Below are 24,418 nucleotides of genomic sequence, written 5' to 3'. Positions count from 1 at the left end.
GCGTTGCTCCTGGCAGTATGGGTTCGAGTCACTTCTGGGGTGTGAGTTTTCAGTTGTATATAGTCCTGGGGACCATTCAGGCTTGTTTGCATATATATATATATATATATATATATATATATATATATATATATATATATATATATATATATATATATATATATATATATGTATATATATATATATATATATATATATATATATCGTACCTGGTAGCCAGAACGCACTTCTCAGCCTACTATGCAAGGCCCGATTTGCCTAATAAGCCAAGTTTTCATGAATTAATTGTTTTTCGACTACCTAACCTACCTAACCTAACCTAACCTAACTTTTTCGGCTACCTAACCTAACCTAACCTATAAAGATAGGTTAGGTTAGGTAGGGTTGGTTAGGTTCTGTCATATATCTACGTTAATTTTAACTCCAATAAAAAAAAATTGACCTCGTATATAAAGAAATGGGTAGCTTTATCATTTCATCAGAAAAAAATTAGAGAAAATATATTAATTCATGAAAACTTGGCTTATTAGGCAAATTGGGCCTTGCATAGTAGGCCGAGTACGACGTTCTGGCTACTAGGTACGACATATATATATATATATATATATTAGTATATTTTGGTAGCAGTCTTTCCTGTAGACATATATTATTAAATATGACCGAAAAAGTAAGATTAATAATTCTAACACGAATTTTCTCAATCTTTCGTACATTTCTTTTCACTGTTGGAGGTAAATAAAAAATCAATTCTCCAAAATTCATTTTTATTTCTAGTCTGACGCGACATATATATATATATATATATATATATATATATATATATATATATATATGTCGTACCTAGTAGCCAGAACGCACTTCTCAGCCTACTATACAAGGCCCGATTTGCCTAATAAGCCAACTTTTCCTGAATTAATATATTATCTCAAATTTTTTTCTTGTGAAATGATAAAGCTTCCGATTTCATTATGTATGAGGTCAATTTGTTTTTATTTGAGATAAAATTAACGTAGATATATGACCGAACCTAACCAACCCTACCTAACCTAACCTAACCTATCTCTATAGGTTAGGTTAGGTTAGGTAGCCGAAAAAGTTAGGTTAGGTTTGGTTAGGTAGGTTAGGTAGTCGAAAAACAATTAATTCATGAAAACTTGGCTTATTAGGCAAATCGGGCCTTGCATAGTAGGCAGAGAAGTGCGTTCTGGCTATTAGGTACGACATATATATATATATATATATATATATATATATATATATATATATATATATCTACTTTAACCGAACGTTCTCTGCCTTCCAGAGAACAATTTGACATATGTGGGAGCATGAGGTGTTCTCGCGTTGGCGAGAAATTAGCTAAAGAAGAGAGGTTTTGGCCAGTGGCTGAGGCCCTTTTAGACGCAAAGATGGCGCCGGGCCCTACGTTTTCCCGCCAAGACGTTATGACGTCAGTGGCACCAGATTGGTCAAGAACGGTGACGTAGTACAGGTAGCCAATGGGAAACGCCCCTGGCAAGTATGACGTCACGAGTGAAGGGGGGTCCAGGCGGCGCGCCCTGTGCCGCCAAGAAGTTAAATACGACATGTCGTCAAGGGCGGACATGCGATAGGAGGTCCTGTCAGTCTGACAGTTTTTGCCCCGCTCCGGTGGACATATGCATCACCAGTGGTCTGCAAGCATCCTGTGAGGTCTTCCTGAACTCCGTGAACCGGACAGAAGAAGGAATTGACGGGAAACGAGCAACAAGTGCTCCAGTGACAGGTGCTTAGCAAGAGTGGAGCCTGGGCAATGACGTCATGGACGACTGTACAGTTTCACCAGTTGAGTGATGACATAGCGGCTGGGCCAGTTCACCGTGAGGAAGAAGAAGAACAAACTAGCTGGGAATACGAACGACTGCAGCCGTGATTAAGGACTGCAGACGTAGTTGTGAGGAGGAGGCGATGGCCAGGAGACCGACTCCAACCCTTCAAGAGGTTGTGGAGGAGCACGGAGCCTGCAGTGGAAGCAGCACGAAGAAGACGCGTTTTTGGGCGTTGGTTGAAGTCCTCGGAAGAGCATCAGTGTGTGTGGGGGTATTCCCTACAGAAAGTCGTGAGCCGGGACCAGGAGCTTCAATTCAACCCTCAACAGAGGACGAGTCCACATCATTGATGGTGGAAGTAGGTAATTCAGTTTTCCCTCCAATTTCCCTTTAGTTAGCTATTAGCCAGAGTATCTTCTATGTCTTGAGCAGGGCTCACCAATGTCTATGTTTCTAGTGAGACACATTTGTGAAGGGAGATGGTATAGAGCTCTCACGAGATATATATATGGTGTGTGATTGCACCTGTGACTTGATGAAGAGATTACTGTGACAAGGACATTTATATTTACGTGTCATTTACATTATAGGTTTGTGCCAGAGGATATATATATATATATATATATATATATATATATATATATATATATATATATATATATATATATATATATATATATATATATATATATATATATATATATATATATATAAATGTACAATTTAATAGTGTAAGGCTGTGTGCCCAGAGTTACCTAGTTATTGTGAATATTAATAGAGTGATCTATATATACTGGAGTTATTAATTAGTGTATTCATATGTCTAGTGGTTAACTGTGTTTATGCCAGTGTAGTGATATACTGTGATCTTGAAGGAATAACAGGCACCTCACGCCAAATAGTGTGAGTATAGCGAGAGTATAGTGAGCAGTGTGAGTACAGTGAGGAGAGTGAGTGGGCGTGGCATCTCGTGAGTTGCCAAACGTTCGATAACACTGCATTTGGACCGTGGGAAAGCGTGACAGCTGGGAGTGTTGCCAATCCGGAGTGCTCCAGAATTGAGAAGAGTACGGAGTGAATGCCGCTCATTTATTCCTTCGCCATGTTGTTGATCCAGAGTTATGATTCTTTAATCTTTTAAGTAAACTACAAAACCTCCTTCGTGTTTGTGTTATCCCTCCATTACTTTGTTACTATTGAGACTCTGAGAGAGAGAATGATTTAAACATACACTTACCTGTTACCGAATTGATTAGTTTTCTCTTGGGGCCACTACTACTACATTATTACTATTTCCATTGAGGTGTTACTGGACATGGGAAACACCAGCTGGCGACCTTTATTGAGCAGTAGAGCCCTCTGTCGGAGCGGGCACATGATCAAGTGAAGTGATCGTGTTCTCACTCGTCTTAGGGTACGAGGCCGGCCGGAGACAGACTGAGAGACTCTCCGGATGAACAGTGGCACCGTGAGGATTGAGTGAAGACCCGTGGGGGCTACAGTAAGTAACGCTTTTCACTACTAATATTTGGTGGTGACTAGCTACAGAGAGAGACTCCCCGACATTGGCGACCTCGCCAGGGCAACGATTACGGTTACGATTGTGGTGCTTGATAGTGGCCAAAGGTATTAGGTACAGGTAACAGGTATTCATTCATAGCACGAGTATGGAGGACGAGAAGGTAGCAAGGTTTATTGACACCAGGGACGAACAGGTGCTGGAGGATTGCACCAAGGCGCAGCTGCAGTTAATAGCTGACCACTTTGGGGTCCAGTTGAGATCCTCCAACGTGGGAGAAAGGAGGCTTGAGATAGTGGCACAGCTCAGGGCCCGAGATGAGGCTTTGAGGGAGGAACGGCCACAGACACCTGCCAGTGCAGGGGAGAATTTAAGCATTGGTGGAAGCAGTAGGGGATCCAGCTGCAGCATCAAGCTGGAGATGATGAAGCTGCAGCTGGAGGCACAGCTGCGTAGGGAAGAACGAGAAGCACAGCTGAAGCGTGAAGAACGAGAAGCACAGCTGAAGCGTGAAGAACCACAGCTGAAGCGTGAAGAACGAGAAGCACAGCTGAAGCGTGAAGAACCACAGCTGAAGCGTGAAGAACGAGAAGCACAGCTGAAGCGTGAAGAACGAGAAGCACAGCTGAAGCGTGAAGAACCACAGCTGAAGCGTGAAGAACGAGAAGTACAGCTGAAACGTGAAGAACGAGAAGCACAGCTGAAGCGTGAAGAACGAGAAGCACAGCTGAAGCGTGAAGAACGAGAGGCACAGCTGAGACGGGAAGAGCGTGAGCATGAAGCACAGCTGAGACGGAAGGAGCGCGAGCTGGAAGCCAAGCTGAAGCAGCAAGAGATTGAAGCTAACAGGGAGGTTGAGCTGAAGTGGGCTGAACTAGGGCTAGCCCCACCCGCACCACCACAGCAGGAAGACCGCCGGGTGCGAGAGCGTGATTTGCCGGTCTTTGTGCTTAATGAAGCTGAGGGCTTCTTTGACCATTTCGAGAGAGTAGCTACCTTGAAGAAGTGGCCAAGAGCAGAGTGGGTGGAGCTGGTCCAGGTTCGGCTCACAGGTTTTTGCTTGCGAGGCTTACATCATGCTTGACCTCAAGGAATGCACCAATTATGATGCAGTGAAGAGAGCAGTGCTTCACTCGTTTAAGCTGACTCCAGAGAGTTACAGGAAAAGGTTCCGAGAATGTACCTGTTCGCCAGGTAAATCTTATGCAGAGACGGCGAGGGACATGGAAAGAAAATTTCTGAAGTGGTTGGAAGCTGAAGGAGCTAAGTCAACTGAGGACATCAAACGGCTAATTGTCATGGAAAAATTTATGTCCGTGCTCTCTCCTGAGATCAGGATTAGAGTCAAGGAGGCGGACATAAAAGACCTGAGGGCTGCTGCTGACAGAACTGACATGTTGGATGAAGCCTTGCGACCACGCAGAGAGGGACCGCACCGACCGCCAGTATACTCTGGCTATGGGAGTAGTTTTAGGAAGACAGACTGATGGAGGACAGGAACGAGTTCTCCCAAGTCCCACCTCTCGAGTGGAGACGGTAGGGGTCCGAAAAGTTCTGTGTAACTAGTCAAGAAGTCCCTAGCTGAGAGTGCTGGATCTCTTGTTGTGCCGAGGGACGCTACGAGGGAGACGACGGAAGGCGCGTGGAAGACCCACGGAGCGATGGCCTCTGGAGGCGTTGCCAGGGCGAGCGGTGGTGGAAGGTCACCGCCAGGAAGGGTCCGCTGCTACAACTGTGGAGCATATGGACACTTCGCGCGGGATTGCAAACGCCCTAAGCAGCGGGGGAACGTTGCTTTCGTTCGGATGGAGGACCAAGTGGCCGAGAACGTACGGGGTGAGCCCGTACCAAGTTTGGAGACGAGAATTCATCCGTTCGTGTGTGAGGGGACGGTAAGGATGGGGGAGGCAGACCCAATTCCTGTGAATATATTGAGAGGCACCGGGGATGATTTTACCCTGGTGAGTAGAACCCTGTTCCCCGAGGGTTATGACAATACCAGTGTGGGGATGGCTGTTGTGACCACTGTGGGAGGCCCAGTGAGGACGCCCCTGCACAAGGTAACGTTGGATTCTGATTATGGCTGTCAGACCCTAGTGGTAGGGGTCTGCGCCTTAATGCCCAAGATCAAGGCGCAAGTCATCCTTGGGAATAACGCCTGTGGAGGATGTGTCCTCCCTAACCTCGTGAAGGGCGAGGAGTGCTTGGAGCACTACAGAGAAAAAGGCGGAGTATTAGACGCCTGTGGGAACGGGAAAGGAATCGCCGAGGTGGCGTTCCCTGTAAGCCCTGTGATCCCAAGGCAGTGCAACGAGCATGAAGTGAGTGGATCTGATGGGGCTGAAGAAGAGACGTCTGAGAGCCTGGTAGTCGATCACCTCTTCGTGGAACTCGGAGAACAAGTGGAGGGGGAAGGCAACCTGGATGGTGAGCTACAGTTGACCCTTGCCAGTTCTCTTGGGGTGGACCGCGCTCGTCTGGGGGAGTTACAGCAGGTGGAGTTCCCAGAGTTGATTCGGGAGGCCAAAGGAGGACGTGCTGGTCCTGAGAGAGCCACACATTTTTATCTGCAGGATGGGATGCTGATGAGACAATGGAGGCCAGAGAGGAATCACTAGATATGAGACACCAGGTAGTGTTGCCGGCCAGGTGCAGAGCGGCAGTGCTGGATCTGTCGCACTCTGTGGACTCTGCAGGTCACCTGGGAGTGACCAAGACTCTACACAAGATCAGGGACCATTTCTACTGGCCGGGTATGGACGCCGATGTGAGGCGTCACTGTAAGACTTGCTTACCTTGCCAGAGGGCAGGAAAGAGTGTACCAACGATACCAAAGGCCCCGTTAGTCCCTGTTCCTGCATTTGAGCCAGCGTTTGAGCGTCTGTTGGTCGATGGGGTAGGACCGTTGCCACGGACGAAAAAGGGAAATACCTACCTGATGACCATCATGTGTGCGGCGACAAGGTTCCCAGACGCAGTCCCGATGCGACGCTTGACGTCAAAAGAAGTAGCCGGGCAGTTGCAGCGTTTTTTCACTTGGGTGGGAATGCCCAGGGAAATCCAGACTGACTGTGGGAGCGTATTCCAGTCCAAGTGGTTTAGACAGACCATGTCGAATTGGGGAGTAACTCAGATTCGGTCGTCGCCCTACCGACCGCAGTTGCAAGGGGCGATCGAAAGGTTTCACTCCACACTGAAAACCATTCTGAGAGTATTCTGTGCAGAACAAGGAGCTGAGTGGGATGAGGCAGTTTACCCTGCATTGTTTGCTATAAGGAACGCTGTAGGGGAGTCGCTGGGTTTCTCACCGTTCCAACTGGTATATGGACATGAGGTACGGAGTCCTCTATCCATGCTGAAAGAGCAATGGGCGCCAGGAGTGACCGTGAAAACGGTCAATGAATATGTACAGAAATTTAAGGAGCGTCTCGCATTGGCGAAAGAACTATCAGGAAAGCATTTGAAAGAGGCGCAACAAAAGATGTCAGAGTGGTATGACAAGAAAGCTACGCCAAGAGAGTTCCAGGTTGGGTCCCAGTTATGGTGTTGCGGCCAGGGAAGAGCCGTGTGACCGAGTCACGATTTGAGGGACCGTACAAGGTGCTACGACGGTTGGGTCCAGAAAGCAATGAAGTCAGCAAGCCGGACAGACCCCGCAAGACACGGGTGTGTCATATTGACCGTCTGAAGCCTTTCTTTCCTGAAGAAGGAGGAGCCGCCGTGCAGGACGGAACAATGCCACGAGAACTACAGCAGAAAGTGGTCTTATGCGTGCAGGTGAATCAAGAGATTCCAGCAGAGGAAGGAAAATGGTCCAGGGCGGACGGCACCCATCTCTCCAATGCGGAGAGTTTGGAGAATATCGAAAACAAGCTTCAACACCTGGAAGGAAGACAGAGAGCGGATCTGACGGACCTGTTAAGAGAGAATGCATCTCTTTTTTACCGACGTGCCCCGACGCCACAAGAGTGTGACGCACGAGGTAGAGGTGAGGGACGCCAGGCCCATTAAACAGAGTGCTTATAGGGTCTGCCCTAAGAAGCGGGAATTGATGAGGAAGGAGGTAGAATATCTTCTCAAGAATGACCTTGCCGAGCCTAGCAACAGCGAGTGGAGTTCCTCGTGTTTGCTGGTTAAGAAAAGCGACGGCACATACCACTTTTGCACGGACTTCAGGAAAGTGAACTCTATCACTGTGGCAGATTCCCACCCCATGCCCAGGGTAAGTGATTGCATCCATCAGGTGGGTAGTGCCAGATATGTGTCCAAGGTCGACCTGCTCAAGGGGTATTACCAAATCTCGTTAACTCCCGAGGCTATATAGATATCAGCTTTTGTAACACCAGATGGACTGTATCAGTATAAAGTGTTGCCCTTCGGGATGAAGAACAGCGGGAGTTGTTTTCAACGTATGATGAACGAGTTGCTGAGAGGAGCCGAAGGCTGCACTGTATACATTGACGATATAGTAGTGTACTCCGACGATTGAGAGGCACACCTAGAGCGACTCAGGGAGCTGTTCAGGAGGCTGGAAGATGCTAACCTGACCGTGAACCTAGCCAAGAGTGAGTTTGGGAAGGCCCATCTAGAATACCTGGGCTTCGTCATCGGTCAAGAAGAGGTGACCCCTGTGGACCACAAGGTATCAGCTATTAGAGAGTACCCAATACCCAGGACACAGAAGGAATTGCTGAGGTATCTTGGGATGATTGGATACTATCGTGGTTTTTGTAAGAACTATTCCACGATAGCGCATACTCTGACAGAGTTACTCTCTAAGAATACACGATGGAAGTGGGGAGTTGCCTGCCAGGAATCCTTCGAGAAGACGAAGAACCTGTTGACAGAGGCCCCAGTGTTGATATCTCCAGATTTTACAACCAGGTTCATTCTGTACATAGATGCCAGTGATGTAGGGATAGGAGCCATGTTGGCCCAGGAAAGGAGCAAGGTACATAGGCCTGTCGCATTTTACTCCAAGAAATTCGTGAAGTACCTGCGTACCTATAGTACCGTCGAAAGGGGGCTTTGGCTCTAGTAATGGCCCTAATGCACTTCGACGTGTACGTGGAAGGAGGGGCGAGGCCTGTTCTTGTTTTTACAGCTCACAACCCTCTGACCTTCTTGTACAAGATGAGAAACTTCAACCAAAGGCTGACGAGGTGGGCATTACTACTACAAGAATACTGGTTGGAAATTAAGCACATCAGAGGGAAGCACAACGTGGTCAACCCGTTCTCGCAAATTTAATAAGTCAATATTGACTTATTAAATATGTGCATAGGTGACATACTTAACATAATAGTTTCCCTTGAAAAGCTTCATAGAAAACACCGACCTTACCTAACCTACTTAGTATGTTAAGATAAGCATCTTATTGCTTCGTAATTACAATTATTACCTAACCTATACCTATAATAGGTTAAGTAACAATTGTAATTACGAAGCTATAAGATGCTTATTTTAACATACTAAGTAGGTTAGGTAAGGTCGGTGATTTCTATGAAGCTTTTCAAGGGAAACTATTATGTTTAGTATGTCACCTATGCACGCAACTAATAAGTCAATAGTGACTTATTAAATATGCGAGAACGGGTTGACGTGATAGCGGATGGCCTGTATCGAGTACACTAAACTGATATGGCTCCTATTTTAAGGGGAGGGGTATGTGACGGTGTTCTACCCTTATATTTCTCCCACGCCAGCTGTAAGAGTCATATCTACTTTACCCGAACGTTCTCTGCCTTCCAGACTACAATTTGACATATGTGGGAGCGTGAGGTGTTCTCGTGTTGGTGAGAAATTAGTTAAAGAAATGTGTTTTGGCCAGTGGCTTAGGCGCTTCTGGACGCCAAGATGGCGCCGGCCCCTACGTTTTCCCGCCAAGACGTTATGACGTCAGTGGCACCAGATTGGTCAAGAACGATGACGTAGTAACGGGAGCCAATGAGAAACGCCCCTGGCAAGTATGATGTCACGAGTGAAGGGGGGTCCAGGCGGCGCGCGCCGTGGCGCCAAGGAGTTAGATACGATACGTCGTCAAGGGTGGACGTGCAACAGAAGTTTTTGCCCCTCTCCGGTGGACATACACATCACCAGTGGTCTGCAAGCATCCTGTGAGGCCTTCCAGAACTTCGTGAAGCGGACAGAAGAAGGAATTTACGGGAAACGAGCAACAAGTGCTCCAGTGACAGGTGCTTAGCAAGAGTGAAGCCTGGGCAGTGACGTCAGGAACGACTGTATAGTTTCACCAGTTGGGTGATGACGTAGCAGCTGGGCCAGTTCACCGTGAGGAAGGAGAATAACAAACTAGCTGGGAATACGAACGACTGCAGACGTAGTTGTGAGGAGGAGGCGACGGCCAGGAGACCAACTCTAACCCTTCAAGAGGTTGTGGAGGAGCACGGAGCCTGCAGTGGGAAGCAGCATGGAGAAGACGCGTTTTTGGGCGTTGTTTGAGGTCCTGGGAAGAGCATCAGTGTGTGTGGGGGTGTTCCCTACAGCAAGTCGTGAGCCGGGACCAGGAGCTTCAATTCAACCCTCAACAGAGGACGAGTCCACATCATTGATGGTGGGAGTAGGTAATTCAGTTTTCCCTCCAATTCCCCTTTAGTTAGCTATTAGCCAGAGTATCTTCTATGTCTTGAGCAGAGCTCACCAATGTCTATGTTTCTAGTGAGACACAGTTGTGAAGGGAGATGCTATAGACGCTAACGACCACGTAGTGTGTGGTGGCTGACGCAACTGCCAGCCTTGAATTCTAGGAAAGTTTTGGCATTCCCTTACTAAATTTAATATTATTAGTAAATTGAATTTCCTGACACAACGTATTTATCTTGCTGTGCCAGGAATTAGTACTTTGGGTGTCGAAAACTTCCGACAATAGCACTTGAAAGGGGTCAGGATAATGATTGGGGATGGGACGGGGGGGGGGGGGGGGGAAGGAATGGTGCCCAACCACTTCGATGGTCTGGGATTGAACGCCTACCTGCCTGGCGCGAGATTGTTGCTCGACCGTCCACCCCGAGTGTTTACTTAGCCTAAGGTCTTGTGTTTACAAGAGTGATGGGAACGCCTCCAGCTGCTCCTGTTGTTGCAGCAGTGGTTCTGCTCCTGTTGTTGCAGCAGTGGTTCTGCTCCTGTTGTTGCAGCAGTGGTTCTGCTCCTGGAGTTGCAGTGGTGGTTCTGCTCCTGGAGTTGCAGTGGTGGTTCTGCTCCTGGAGTTGCAGTGGTGGTTCTGCTCCTGGAGTTGCAGTGGTGGTTCTGCTCCTGGAGTTGCAGTGGTGGTTCTGCTCCTGGAGTTGCAGTGGTGGTTCTGCTCCTGGTGTTGCATGGCTGTTGCCGTGCCACTCTCAAATAACGTAACGTAGCATCCATTATGGTGTATTAGTCAGTAAGTTTGTTGAATAAATATGATCTTGTTTGTAAACGTGATTTTCCGTCATTTTCCTTGATTTCTGCCTTGTTATTTCGCTCTGCTTCATTTTAATTTTTTGCTTCTTCAAATGCATTAGGTTTCCTCAGAGAGCCTGACGGCTGAGTGGATACAGCTCGGAATTCGTAGTCCTAAGGTTCCGGGTTCGATCCCCGGCGGAGGCGGTAACAAATGAGCAAAGTTTCTTTCACCCTGATGCACCTGTTCACCTAGCAGTAAATAGGTACCATGAAGTTAAACGGCTGCTTCCAGGGGGGGGGGGGTGTAACAAAAAGGAGGCATGGTCGTGGACTGGGCCGCGGGGACGCTAAACCCCAAAATCATCTCAAGATAACCTCAAGGGATCGAGCCCATTTACCTGAATCCTTAAGCTTTGTATGAGGACTCATTAGTTAAACTCTAAATTGTCTTTATTCAGTAGAGGAACTAGCGATCCAGTGACTGGGAGATCCATGTATGCTCATAGAGGCGAAGGTTGTCCAGAGTCTTGCCTCTGGTGTGCTCACCTGAGGCCATGACAGTGCCATCCCCACACCCGTCACCTCACTTCCCTCTCCACCTGACCTTATAGTGGACCTGGGCGTGTGCTCTTCCTTGTGGGGTTTGTTGTTGTGGCTCAGCTTGGTGACCTCTTGCAGTGTGGCCAACACCAGTCTTGGCGCTGTTATTTATGTATTTATTTATTTATATACAAGAAGGTATATTGGGTTGTGAGAGTACATAACATTGATGTTCTTACATTCATACAAAGATACTAACTCGCATGCTATTGCAGGTTGTTGCAGCGTGAAAGGACGATTGACAAACGAATCTCAACACATATAAAATAGGACAAAAGAAAACTCATACTTAGACACGAGACAGCCGAGCTAAGAGGACTGACTGATGTAAATAATATCCCCTCACGAGACAGCCGAGTTAAGAGGACAGATTGATGTAAATAATATCCCCTCACGAGACAGCCGAGCTAAGAGGACAGACTGATGTAAATAATATCCCCTCACGAGACAGCCGAGCTAAGAGGACACAGACTGATGAAAATAATGTCCCCTCACGAGACAGCCCAGCTAAGAGGACTGACTGATGTAAATAATGTCCCTTCACGAGACAGCCGAGCTAAGAGGACAGACTGATGCAAATAATGTCCCTTCACGAGACAGCCGAGCTAAGAGGACTGACTGATGTAAATAATGTCCCCTCACGAGACAGCCGAGCTAAGAGGACTGACTGATGTAAATAATGTCACCTGCACGAGACAGCCGCGCTAAGAGGACTGACTGATGTAAATAATATCACCTGGTGACGCTAAAAGTGAATGGAATGTTTTGCAGACATGTGCACTATTTAAGAATGGATTAGTATATACAGACTTTAGTAGATGATTTAATTTAATTTAATTTGAACAAATGAGATGCCAAATCATTGAAGCTAGACAAAAAGATGTATCACAATAATATCAGAAGCAATGTGTTTAGTTAATGCAACAAATGGAATAAAGGTGTGGAAGTAATAGAGACTAAGTCCCTCCACTGTCTCTAAAGCTAATGTGGCTTAAAACAGAAGGGTTTGATTCCTTGTCCACATGTGGTATGAAAGACAACATGTGGTACGAACGACTACATGTGGTACGAAAGACCACATGTGGTACAAAAGACCACATGTGGTACGAAAGACCACATGTGGTACGAAAGACCACATGTGGTACGAAAGACCCAGCTGCTGATGCTCGGCTGTGAGAACTCTGGTTGATACCTGGTTGATGGGGTTCTGGGAGTTCTTCTACTCCCCAAGCCCGGCCCGAGGCCAGGCTCGACTTGTGAGAGTTTGGTCCACCAGGCTGTTGCTTGGAGCGGCCCGCAGGCCCACATACCCACCACAGCCCGGTTGGTCCGGCACTCCTTGGAGGAATAAATCTAGTTTCCTCTTGAAAATGTCCACGGTTGTTCCGGCAATATTTCTTATGCTTGCTGGGAGGACATTGAACAACCGCGGACCTCTGATGTTTATACAGTGTTCTCTGATTGTGCCTATGGCACCTCTGCTCTTCATTGGTTCTATTCTACATTTTCTTCCATTACTTAACTTCCATTTACTTAACTCTGTTAAGTAAAAACACCTAGTTAAATTCAGACAAACATTGAGAGATAATGCTCACGGCAGTGTAGTCTGCCATGAGGATCCCAGTGTTGAAGCCAACAACTGCAGATATAGGGATGAGCAGCAGCTGGTATGGATGGCGTAAGTGGTTGAATGTGGCTGCCAGAAGCTGCAAGCTGCTCTTGCTTCTGCTGCGACTCTCGTCAATGTTAATGAATCTGTCAAGTAAAAGAAAATGATATGATATCATCCACAATCTTCCAGAATTAGTAAATCTCAGAAATATCTACAGCATCTTGAAATCAGCAATGAGAGATTAGTAAACTAATATTCATATAGAGGACACATTCGAAAATCAGTCACTGATTCCTCACTCTTTTTACCTGCTGAGGGGATCGACGAAGATGACGATGATGACTGGGGCGAGGAGAGAGGCGATCAGGAAGATGGTGGCCAAGATGTATAAATTAGAGGGGACCGAACCTTCACTCCCGCCGGAGTAGCTGCTGTTGGAGTGGCCAACACTCTCTGCATTACAGGAGTTGTAACCGCAGTGGAGCGCCTTCTCCGTCACATTGGCGTCCTTCACTTCCACCGACAACACTGCCGCAAGTTAATGGTAATATTTATTCAAACATCGATTAAGAAGATTCATAGGAAAGAGTGATTCTTGTAGCAAAGCGAACATGTGATATAAAGATGCAAGAGACAGAGATAACGTGCAAGATAAAAATATAGTGAGGCAGGTAGCAACTGAGACGAATATGCCAGTGGGAAAGTTGATATGTGAGATAAAAATGCTTGTGAGAAAGAAAACATCTCAGATGAAGTTCCTAACTGTTACAGGGAAGGAAGGGCAGAGCCTCGTTGAGCTCTGCCTGTGACACTCCGTCACTACTCACTTTATTGTTGGTTCGTTACTCAATTTACCTCTTGATAAAGTCGGTGCTTACCCCCTGCGAACACCAGCCCCAAAAAACACAGGGACCTGGCAGGACCTTTGGGGACTCACTACGCGACTTTCTGTCCCCAAGAGAGCAGGAGATAGAGCGGCAGGTGTCAAAGAGAGGCAAGTGATAATGCTGAGTGAGTTCTATCTGCAAATAGAACCACGGATACCTGGTTATCCAGGTACTCCTGTGGCCATTGGGGTTCTCACCTGCGCACAATGTAAATCACTACAATTCCTTGCTCTAGTTCTCTTGAACCTGAGGCTACCTTCCATGATTTAATTAATTATATATATTCCGGTACTCAGTGGTTAATACCCGACTGTCAGGCTTTCAAACAATGTGCATATATATATATATATATATATATATATATATATATATATATATATATATATATATATATATATATATATATATATATATATATAAATATATATATATATATATATATATATATGTCGTACCTAGTAGCCAGAACTCACTTCTCAGCCTACTATTCAAGGCCCGATTTGCCTAATAAGCCAAGTTTTCCTGAATTAATATATTTACTATAATTTTTTTCTTATGAAATGATAAAGCAACCCTTTTCTCTATGTATGAGGTCAATTTTTTTTTATTGGAGTTAAAATTAACGTAGATATATGACCGAACCTAACCAACCCTACCTAACCTAACCTAACCTATATTTATAGGTAAGGTTAGGTTAGGTAGCCAAAAAAAGCTAGGTTAGGTTAGGTAGACGAAAAAACATTAATTCATGAAAACTTGGCTTATTAGGCAAATCGGGCCTTGAATAGTAGGCTGAGAAGTGCGTTCTGGCTATTAGGTACGACATATATATATATATATATATATATATATATATATATATATATATATATATATATATATATATATATATATATATATATATATATATATGTCGTACCTAGTAGCCAGAACGCACTTCTCAGCCTACTATGCAAGGCCCGATTTGCCTAATAAGCCAAGTTTTCATGAATCAATGTTTTTTCCACTACCTAACCTACCTAACCTGACCAAACCTAACATTTCCTGCTACCTAACCCAACCTAACCTATAAAGTGACGTTAGGTTAGGTTAGGTAGGTTTGGTTAGGTTCGGTCATATATCTACGTTAATTTTAACTCCAATAAAACAAAATTGACCTCATACATAATGAAATGGGTAGCTTTATCATTTCATAAGAAAAAAATTCGAGAAAATATATTAATTCAGGAAAACTTGGCTTATTAGGCAAATCTGGCCTTAGTCGACATGAACTTGAAACAGGCCATATACTGCAGGTATGTTGACGACATTTTTACACAGGTACCTGATGTCAGACATCTGCAGGAGCTGAAGGAGGCATTTGAGCAGAGTTCCGTGCTGCGTTTCACTTCCGAGATGGAAAAGGATGGGAAGCTGCCCTTTCTAGATGTAACAGTCATGGAAAAGAGAGGAGGTTTCCACACGGCAGTCTACACTAAGGAAAAGAGCATAGGAATGTGCCTAAATGCCAACAGCGACTGCCCAGACAGGTACAAGAGGAGTGTTGTAAACGCATATGTCGACCGAGCTCTCAGCCACAGCTCAGAATGGAAGCAAGTCGACGAAGAACTCTGTAGGGTAAGGCAGGTCCTACTCAACAACGGCTTCTCCATTGGTTTCGTCGAAGACATCATAAGAAGGAAAGTGAAACGCCATGCAACCTCTGAAGAGACAACTAACACAACACACAACTAACACAACTAACACAACCCCCTATTAGACTATTTTACAGGAACTTCTTTTCCACAGCTCATAAAACGGAGGAAAGGGTCCTGAAAGATATTGTTAATAGAAACGTTATCCCTACAGACAAAAATCAGAGGATACAACTGACGATTTACTATAAAACCAGAAAAACGGCCAGCCTACTCATGAGAAACTCTTCAGACACAAAGCAGAACGCTTTAAAAGAGACCAACGTCGTCTATGCCTTCAAATGCCCTCTTGGGGACTGTAAGCTCCAAAAAACCCAGTATATAGGCAAGACAACAACATCTCTTTCTAGGCGTTTAACGATGCATATGCTACAGGGCTCCATTAAGGAACATATAATCTCTTCCCACAACCAAACCATCGCCAGAGAAATCCTAGTAAACAACACAGAAATCATCGATAGATACAGCGATAGCAGGCGGCTTGACGTCTGCGAGGCACTACACATCAAGAAGTCAACACCAGCAATCAACAGCCAATTAATGCACAACTATATTCTACCCACTTCAAGACTCCGTTCCAATATAGAAGCATCAAGAAATATGGACCAATAGGCTTTCTACAATCACTTCCATTCAATACCTATTGTTTCGTGTTCTGTCTTGTGTTGATACTTTTAATACCCTATTAATATCCCCTCTTGTTCTGTCTTGTGTTAATGCCACATCACCCCTCCCACCTCACTCAAATGTAGATATAAAATCGGAGATACGTAAGTTCTAATCAGTTGTGTATTTGTGAACTAAAGTCTTTGAAAATGTAATAAGTTTTACGAAACGCGCCCGTGTCGCGTCAGACTAGAAATAAAAATGAATTTTGGAGAATTGATTTTTGATTTACCTCCAACAGTGAAGCGTAATGTACGAAAGATTGAGAAAATTCGTGTTAGAATTATTAATCTTACTTTTTCGGTCATATTTAATAATATATATATATATATATATATATATATATATATACCCCAGAGTCACTTCTGGGGTGTGAGTTTTCATTCGCATATAGTCCTGGGGACCATTCAGGCTTGTTCGCATTTGTGTTCCTCACGTGTGCCCCAAAGAATGAGGTGATTTGGTGAAACGCTATGCCCAAGATTACCATCCGAGTTGCCGTCGGGGAAGTGGCTCAAATAGCCTCGGCTATCACTTCCTTTTGACGGCCGTGATGGTCAAGCGGATTAAGGCGCCCTGTAGTTACCAGTTGCGTTGCTTCTGGGAGTATGGGTTCGAGTCACTTCTGGGGTGTGAGTTTTCATTCGCATATAGTCCTGGGGACCATTCAGGCTTGTTCGCATTTGTGTTCCTCACGTGTGCCCCAAAGAATGAGGTGATTTGGTGAAATGCTATGCCCAAGATTACCATCCGAGTTGCCGTCGGGGAAGTGGCTCAAATAGCCTCGGCTATCACTTCCTTTTGACGGCCGTGATGGTCAAGCGGATTAAGGCGCCCTGTAGTTACCAGTTGCGTTGCTTCTGGGAGTATGGGTTCGAGTCACTTCTGGGGTGTGAGTTTTCATTCGCATATAGTCCTGGGGACCATTCAGGCTTGTTCGCATTTGTGTTCCTCACGTGTGCCCCAAAGAATGAGGTGATTTGGTGAAATGCTATGCCCAAGATTACCATCCGAGTTGCCGTCGGGGAAGTGGCTCAAATAGCCTCGGCTATCACTTCCTTTTGACGGCCGTGATGGTCAAGCGGATTAAGGCGCCCTGTAGTTACCAGTTGCGTTGCTTCTGGGAGTATGGGTTCGAGTCACTTCTGGGGTGTGAGTTTTCATTCATATATATATATATATATATATATATATATATATATATATATATATATATATATATATATATATATATATATATATATATATATATATATATATATATATAATTTATATATATGGAGGTCGATGGATTGTGGCTCCCTTTCGGTCGTGCTGTAGTTCCTTGTAGCTGTAGTAGCTAACAGGTCGAGTCTCTTCGCCTCGTTGTTGCATCAGGACACCCCCGATGCCGGTACCACTGGCGGCGACATGGAGGATGAAAGGCTTCGTGATATCTGGCGAGGCGAGAATAGTATTTGAACATGGCAAAGGAGCACTATTATAGTCCTGTAAATTGGGATGAAGATCAGGTAGGATTTCTGATTTGGAAAGCACCGCCTCAGTGTTAATGGTTTCGGGAGAAGCAGGGAAGGTTTCACTGGGGAGGTATGGACCTTTAAATGTGGAGACTGCTAGCAACACATTGCGGGGAATACCTTGATACTGCTTCAGGAGGTTGACGTGGCACAACTGGGTCTTCCACCGCCTATCTGGAGTCTCAAGAACGTAGTTGTGGTTGTTCCTGCACTCCTTGATACGGTAGGGTCCTGAAAACTTGTTTTGCAATGGAGAACCTGGGATGGGAAAATACGCCAACACGAAGTCTCCTGGTTTAAATTTCCTAATTTGCTGCTTTGGTCAAAATGAGTCTTCATCCTCTCCTGGGTTTTCAATAGGTTGTCATTAGCAAATTTACGTACTCTCTCTAGAATGTGTTTTAAGTTTTGAAGAAACTGAGGCACATTCTGAGGGTCACTGAAGGTGGCATTACGTAGAGAGTTTTTGAAAGCTTTGAGAGGAGTACGGCACTTACGTCCGTAGAGCATCTCATAAGGAGATACTCCTAGAGACTCATTGAGGAGACTTCTGAAAATGCACATAATGAGATCAAGTTGTTTGTCCCAGTCCTTCAAGGTGTCATTGCAGAATTTCTTTAGGAGTGCTTTAATAATCTGATGACTACGTTCAAGAGAACCCTGTGAAGCAGGATGATAGGGGCTGGACAGTACCTGTGTGATGTTGAACTCCTCCAGTGTCTTCTTGAAGAGATCACTGGTGAAGTTGGTGCCACAGTCGCTTTGAACCTCTCTTGGAAATCCATACTGGGTGAAGATCTTCAATAGGTGTTTCACCACAGTAGCAGCCGTAATGTTCTTTACTGGAACTGCTATGGGGAACCTGGTGGTAGGACACATGATAGTTAATATATATGCGTTGCCAGAACTGGTCCGGGGTAAAGGACCAACACAGTCTATGATGAGTCTGTGGAAAGGTTCCGCAGGCACCTGGATGGGTTTTAGTGGAGCCTGGGGAATAGAGATGTTAGGTTTACCTGCCGTCTGACATATATGACACTGTTGCACGTACTTTTTAACGTCTTTTACCATATCTGGCCAGTCTTGTCTGATTCCGTGGTAGGTTTTGTTGAAACCATAGTGAGAAAGAGCTCCGTGGGCCAGGTGTAGAATATCGGGCCGTATGCTGGTGGGAATCACTAGTTGTTCGACATTGGCCCAATCGTCATCCTCCTTCAGCTTGCTGGGTCTGTATCTGCTGTAGAGCAACTCATTCTCTAGGAAGAACCCAGGGATACTGTCAGGTTGAGTCTCAGCCTGGAAGAATAATGGTGTTAATGATTGATCTTCCATCTGTAACTTACGGAACTCCAACTTGGTAAGATTTGGAGGTAGATTCTGAAGGTTTTGAGGGACCGCGGTAGCAATAGAGTCAGCTGGTTGTGGTCGTGCAGCTTGTGCACGGGTGGTCACCAAAACAGAAGGAGAAACTTGATCACTTTCTTGAACCTCTGCTGTAACATATTCAAAGATGGGATTATCCATTGCAGAGTTACACACCTGGGGTTTGTCTGTGATGATCAGGTTGGACGGTTGCAGATCTTCTGCCAAGTCGTTGCCCAGGAGAAGTTGTACTCCAGGCATGGGAAAAGGCTTTTCCCTGATGGCGACTTGGACTTCATCGGTCACGAAGGGACAATCCTGGGGGACTCTGGCGAGTGGATACGGAGTAGTAGCAGTGAGGTCAGTGATAAGGACGGTTTCTCCGGTGTAGGTGATGTTAGGCACAGCTGATTTCAATATAATAGACTGAAGAGCCGCTGTGTCCTTCAAGATCTTCAATTTGAAACGTCCCTCCGAATCTGTACCGTTGGTAGAGACAGTTCCATGATACAGGTGTTTACTGAAGAAAGATCATTACCATGAACACCAACATTCATCACAGGCTTACCGGACTTAGGAGGAGTCTGTTTGGGTTTAGTAGATTCATTGCTCTTGTATTGAGCCTTCACACATCTATCTATGGTATGTCCATAGAGTTTGCAATACTTACAATACAATTGTGAGCTTGATTGATCTGTACTCACTTTATCGTAACTGTACCAGGACTTCTTACTGGAAGGTGGTTCTGGTGTCAGCCGGTGGATGAGGCTGTAGGAGTCAGCCGACTTAGCACATTTGATGTAGTCGGTTTCTTCTTTATCTGCTAGATATAAACGGACGGAAGGGGGAACACGTCTCAAGAATTCCTCAACTAGCATGAGGTTGATGAGTTCTGCAAATGTAGAGACATGTGCTGCTTCCAGCCATTTCATGAAATATCTTTTCTTGGTATTGGCAAATTCTAGAAAGGTGGTGGTACTTGCCTTAAGATGGTCACGGAATTTTCGTCTGTAGCTCTCGGTGGAGAGAAGGTAGGCGTCCAAAACTGCTTGCTTCAGGGACTGGTAGTCATTCTCAGACGCTAAGATACTGAGAGTAACTGCAGCTCCACCTGTAAGATTCACTCTGAGAAGGGTAGACCATTGATCAGCAGGCCAGCTAAGTTTATTAGTTAGGGTCTCAAAGGTGGTAAAAAAGACATCAATCTCTGTCTCAACGAATGGTGGCATTAACTTACTTGCATGGGAGACATTGAAACTTACTGGAAGACTAGCGGTAGCTTGTTGGCGTTGAGTGTGGTGTGTAGTTTCCAACGTGAGTTCTCGTTGACGACATTCTATAGCCATATCCGCTTGCCTTTTATCATGCTCGCGTTGCATCTCCAGATGACGATGTTTTGCTTCTAGCTGTACTCGCTCACGCTCACGGAGTATTGTAGTCTCACGTTCCTTGAGGGCGACTTCACGTTCCTGTTCTTCTTTCCTGATTGCAGCTTCTCTTTCCCTTAGGGCCGCCTTTCTTTCTTGTTCTTCTTTCCTTATTGCAGCTTCTCTTTCCCTCAGTTGTAGAGCTTCTTTTGCCAGGGCAGCCTCTCGTTCTCTCATGTGGATAGCTTCTTTCTGTTGCACCCTTTCGAGCTTAGCGAGTTCAAGTTTGAGTTTCATAGTTGCCAAGTCATGTTTATGTGCAATGGAATAAGTTTCGTGAGTTTCAGAGTCAATTTTCCCTTCATCTAAGAGGTAATCCATAATTAAGTTATGCAGTTCATTTTTGTTGGCTCCATGGGGAACATCTAGTTGATACTCGTGTGCAAGAGTTTGTAATTCAGTACTCTTGGCACGACATAAAGTCCTTATTTCACCTGCTTGATCGTTACGAAAAGCTTGGAGACGAAACATTGTGAAAGATAGCAAATAAATGTACACGAATATAGTTGTGATATGGTAAATGTCAGAAACAGGACAACGTGGCAACTGGTAACTATCCTGTGGAATTTTAATCTTTAACAATTAACGTTAATTTTAAGATGGTAAATGATTAGTCAATCAAAATCGCTGGAAATCTTGTACCCGGTACTCAATGTAAGAGAACAAGGGCAAGAAAATCCTACTAAATAAGTGAAACTGAGTTTCTAAAACAAATGAAACATTTAATTGCTCCAAAAGAGAATTAGGTAGTCCAAGAATGTAGGCATACCTTGCTGAGTCTTTATAGGACATAAGCAAGGGTTTCCCACTAAATGAATATGATACTTACAGAATTAGCGAAAGTAAAAAGAAGTAGCGAATGTAAAAAGAAAGCTAATTCCCTACCTAAGTAAATATCATCATCTCTGACCGACGTGTAGGGGTGCGGGTGTCAACTGGTGACGAGAACTGCTGCTGAGGTCCCAACTCAGTAACTTAGTCCGTGCTTGAGGAACTATGGCCCTCTTATCCTCCTTCGGTCGGATTGCAGATGATAGGGTGCTTTGACCCGAAGACAAACCAAAGTACCAGGGTACCACAATGATGATCTGCCGATAATGTGAGAAATATCCTAGGGACAAAAGGTGGTAAACACGAGTAATAACACGGAGGGAGAGATGACCAATTAAGAGAATGACTGAGGCCTACAGTCACCACGTAATCCGAAGTTATCTCACACTCACCATATGCTACTCTCGGAATGCACACATATATATATATATATATATATATATATATATATATATATATATATATATATATATATATATATATATATATATATATATATATATATATATATATATATATATCTTCAGAAGGAGCTTCTGAAGATATATATATCATGCTCGCGTTGCTCACTCCTTCTGAAGATGTATTAATATACAAAAGTACTTAAGGAAATTCCTGTTTCATTTTTCCTCCGTGGTCTGACATTGTCACATTTTTAATCACGTGTTTATTTTCGTGATATACACACACACACATATATATATATATATATATATATATATATATATATATATATATATATATATATATATATATATATATATATATATATATATATATATATATATATATATAAATGGAAATGTTCGTTTCTTCAAAATCGCTAATCTCCGAAAGTTCTTCACCGCTTGTTTCGAAATTTTCATATAATGTTCCATTCACCTCCGGCCAGATTTGTATATACATTCTATATAGATGTCACGTCTGTAACGGTAAAAAAAAGGTTTTTCTGAAAACTCTGATTTTCATGTGAGGGAAATCTTCGAAACCTCTTTACCGATTGCTTTGAAATTTTGAAACAACGTTGTATTCGAATAGGCGCGTCATTTTATATATCTACTATGTACATGCCTCACCTATGACAGTAAAAAACATGCTTTTTTTGAAAAACAGCGCCATCTGTTGGAAGTAAGAGCAACACACGATGTAAGTAAGTAAGTAATTATCAAAAGAAGGCACCAAACCGGGAAGGCTATGTAGCACCATCAAATGCGCAAAATAATCAGAGGGCGCTAAATATCACCAAGGATGCCAATACGAGAACAAAAACGCATAAGGCGAACGATATCAAAAGTATCCGAGTCACCAAGAATTCTATTGAGGGACAGGCGACCGCGAGGGGCGGTCGGAAAGCATGACACACGCTCGTCCTGGAAGTCAGGACATTCAAGAAGGACATGCACGACCGTAAGAGGGACAATGCAACTAGGACAATAAGGAGCAGGGCAGCGCTCCATCAAGTGACCATGGGTTAAGCGAGTATGGCCAATACGCAACCTCGCCAGAGCTGTTTCCCACCGCCGGTTACGGTGGAAGGAGGACGACCACGAGGAAACACAACATTTAAGAGTACGTAGTTTGTTACCAGTAACAGACAACCAAGAAGCCTGCCAATGGGTAAGGACTGAGGAAAGGATAACCGGGTAAAAGTCGGAATACGGGATGCCTTTACGAGAGATGGGACAAGAGCGGACAGCTTCCTTGGAGGCAGCATCCGCACGCTCATTTAAAGACACACCAATATGGCTGGGAACCCAACAAAACTCAACCGACTTAAATTTACTGTGAACAAGAAACAGCCAATGCTGGATCTCGACAACTACTGGATGAACCGGATTAAATGACCCGAGAGCCATGAGGGCACTACAAGAGTCAACAACAACTACAAAGGAAGACTGACAACGAGAAAGCAGGAGACGAAGAGCATAGAGAATAGCATAAAGTTCCGCTGTAAAGATGCTAGTCTCCGGAGGTAAGTGACACATATAAGTGCGATCAGGAAAAACAACAGAGTAGCCAACACCGTCCGCCGACTTAGACCCATCGGTGAAGACAGAAACGGAGCGGGAGTGAGAAGAAAAGTGCTCAAGGAAAAGGCGTTTTAGAACTGTAAGAGGGGTAAAAGCTTTAGTGATACGGGTCAAGGAAGTACAAAACTGCGGAAGAGGGACTCTCCACGGGGGCAAAGAAGGAACAACATGAGGAGAAACATTAGAAATACGAACGGAAAGAGAATCCTGGAGGCGAGATAACCGGACAGAAAGAGGGAGGTGGTGAAGAGGAACAGGAACCGCAGGAGGGGTAAAAGTTAAAGCACGACAGAGGCGAGAGGAAGGATGTTGTAAGGACCGCGCAAGATCTCGAAGACAGTAGCGATCATGGCGGTCCTGGAGAGACAGGAAGCCAGTGTCAACATACAAGCTAAGGACGGGAGTCGAACGAAAGGCACCAGAACTGAGGCGCAACCCAGTATGGTGCAAAGCATCAAGACGGTGAAGAGTAGAAGGAGAAGCAGACGAGTAAGCAGGGCAACCATAATCGAGCTTAGACAGGACAAGAGAGGAATGTAAAGCAAGGAGAGTGCGCCTATCTGCCCCCCAAGAAGTATGGGACAAGACCCGGAGGAGGGTAAGGGCCTTAGAGCACTCAACACAGAGGTAAGAGATATGGGGAGACCAAGACAAACGAGTGTCAAGGAATAACCCCAAAAGCTTTGCGGAATCTTTGTATTCAAGGGGATGACCATAAAGTGACAAAGAGGGACGAAGAACAACCCGTTTCCGCGTAAAAGTCATGGCACAAGTCTTAGAAGTAGAGAACTTGAAGCCATGATCGGTGGCCCAAGACGACATGGCATCAATTGCAAGTTGAAGCCGGCGCTGAAGGAGAGGCGAATCATCACCCTGACAGCAAAGGGTAAGATCATCGACATAGAGAGCGAAGACACCAGCAGGAAGAGAGGAAAGAAGACCATTGAGGGCAACCAGAAAAAGAGTAGTGCTCAGAACACTGCCCTGGGGCACACCTTCGTATTGCTGAAAAGAGGCAGAGAGCGCGGTACCAAGGCGCACCCGAAAGGAACGACGGGAGAGGAAGCTGC

At 44.9% G+C, this 24,418-nt stretch overlaps 1 protein-coding gene across 1 annotated transcript in view; it reads right to left on the bottom strand.

Annotated features, from left to right (window-relative positions):
- LOC123756953 (UNC93-like protein) overlaps nucleotides 1-24,418 on the bottom strand; it is a 127,063-nt gene that overhangs the window by 57,541 nt on the left and 45,104 nt on the right. Inside the window, exons 3-4 of the mRNA XM_069331479.1 lie at nucleotides 13,243-13,462; nucleotides 12,918-13,077 (exon numbers count right to left, since the gene is read on the bottom strand). Coding sequence (XP_069187580.1) covers nucleotides 12,918-13,077; nucleotides 13,243-13,462 — 380 coding nt within the window. The remainder of the gene's footprint in view (nucleotides 1-12,917; nucleotides 13,078-13,242; nucleotides 13,463-24,418) is intronic.

Source organism: Procambarus clarkii, chromosome 26 (genome assembly GCF_040958095.1).
Source record: "Procambarus clarkii isolate CNS0578487 chromosome 26, FALCON_Pclarkii_2.0, whole genome shotgun sequence".
Taxonomy (NCBI): Eukaryota; Metazoa; Arthropoda; class Malacostraca; order Decapoda; family Cambaridae; genus Procambarus; species Procambarus clarkii.
The sequence above is the reverse complement of the archived record's forward strand: the minus strand, read 5'-3'. Positions and strand labels throughout refer to the sequence as shown.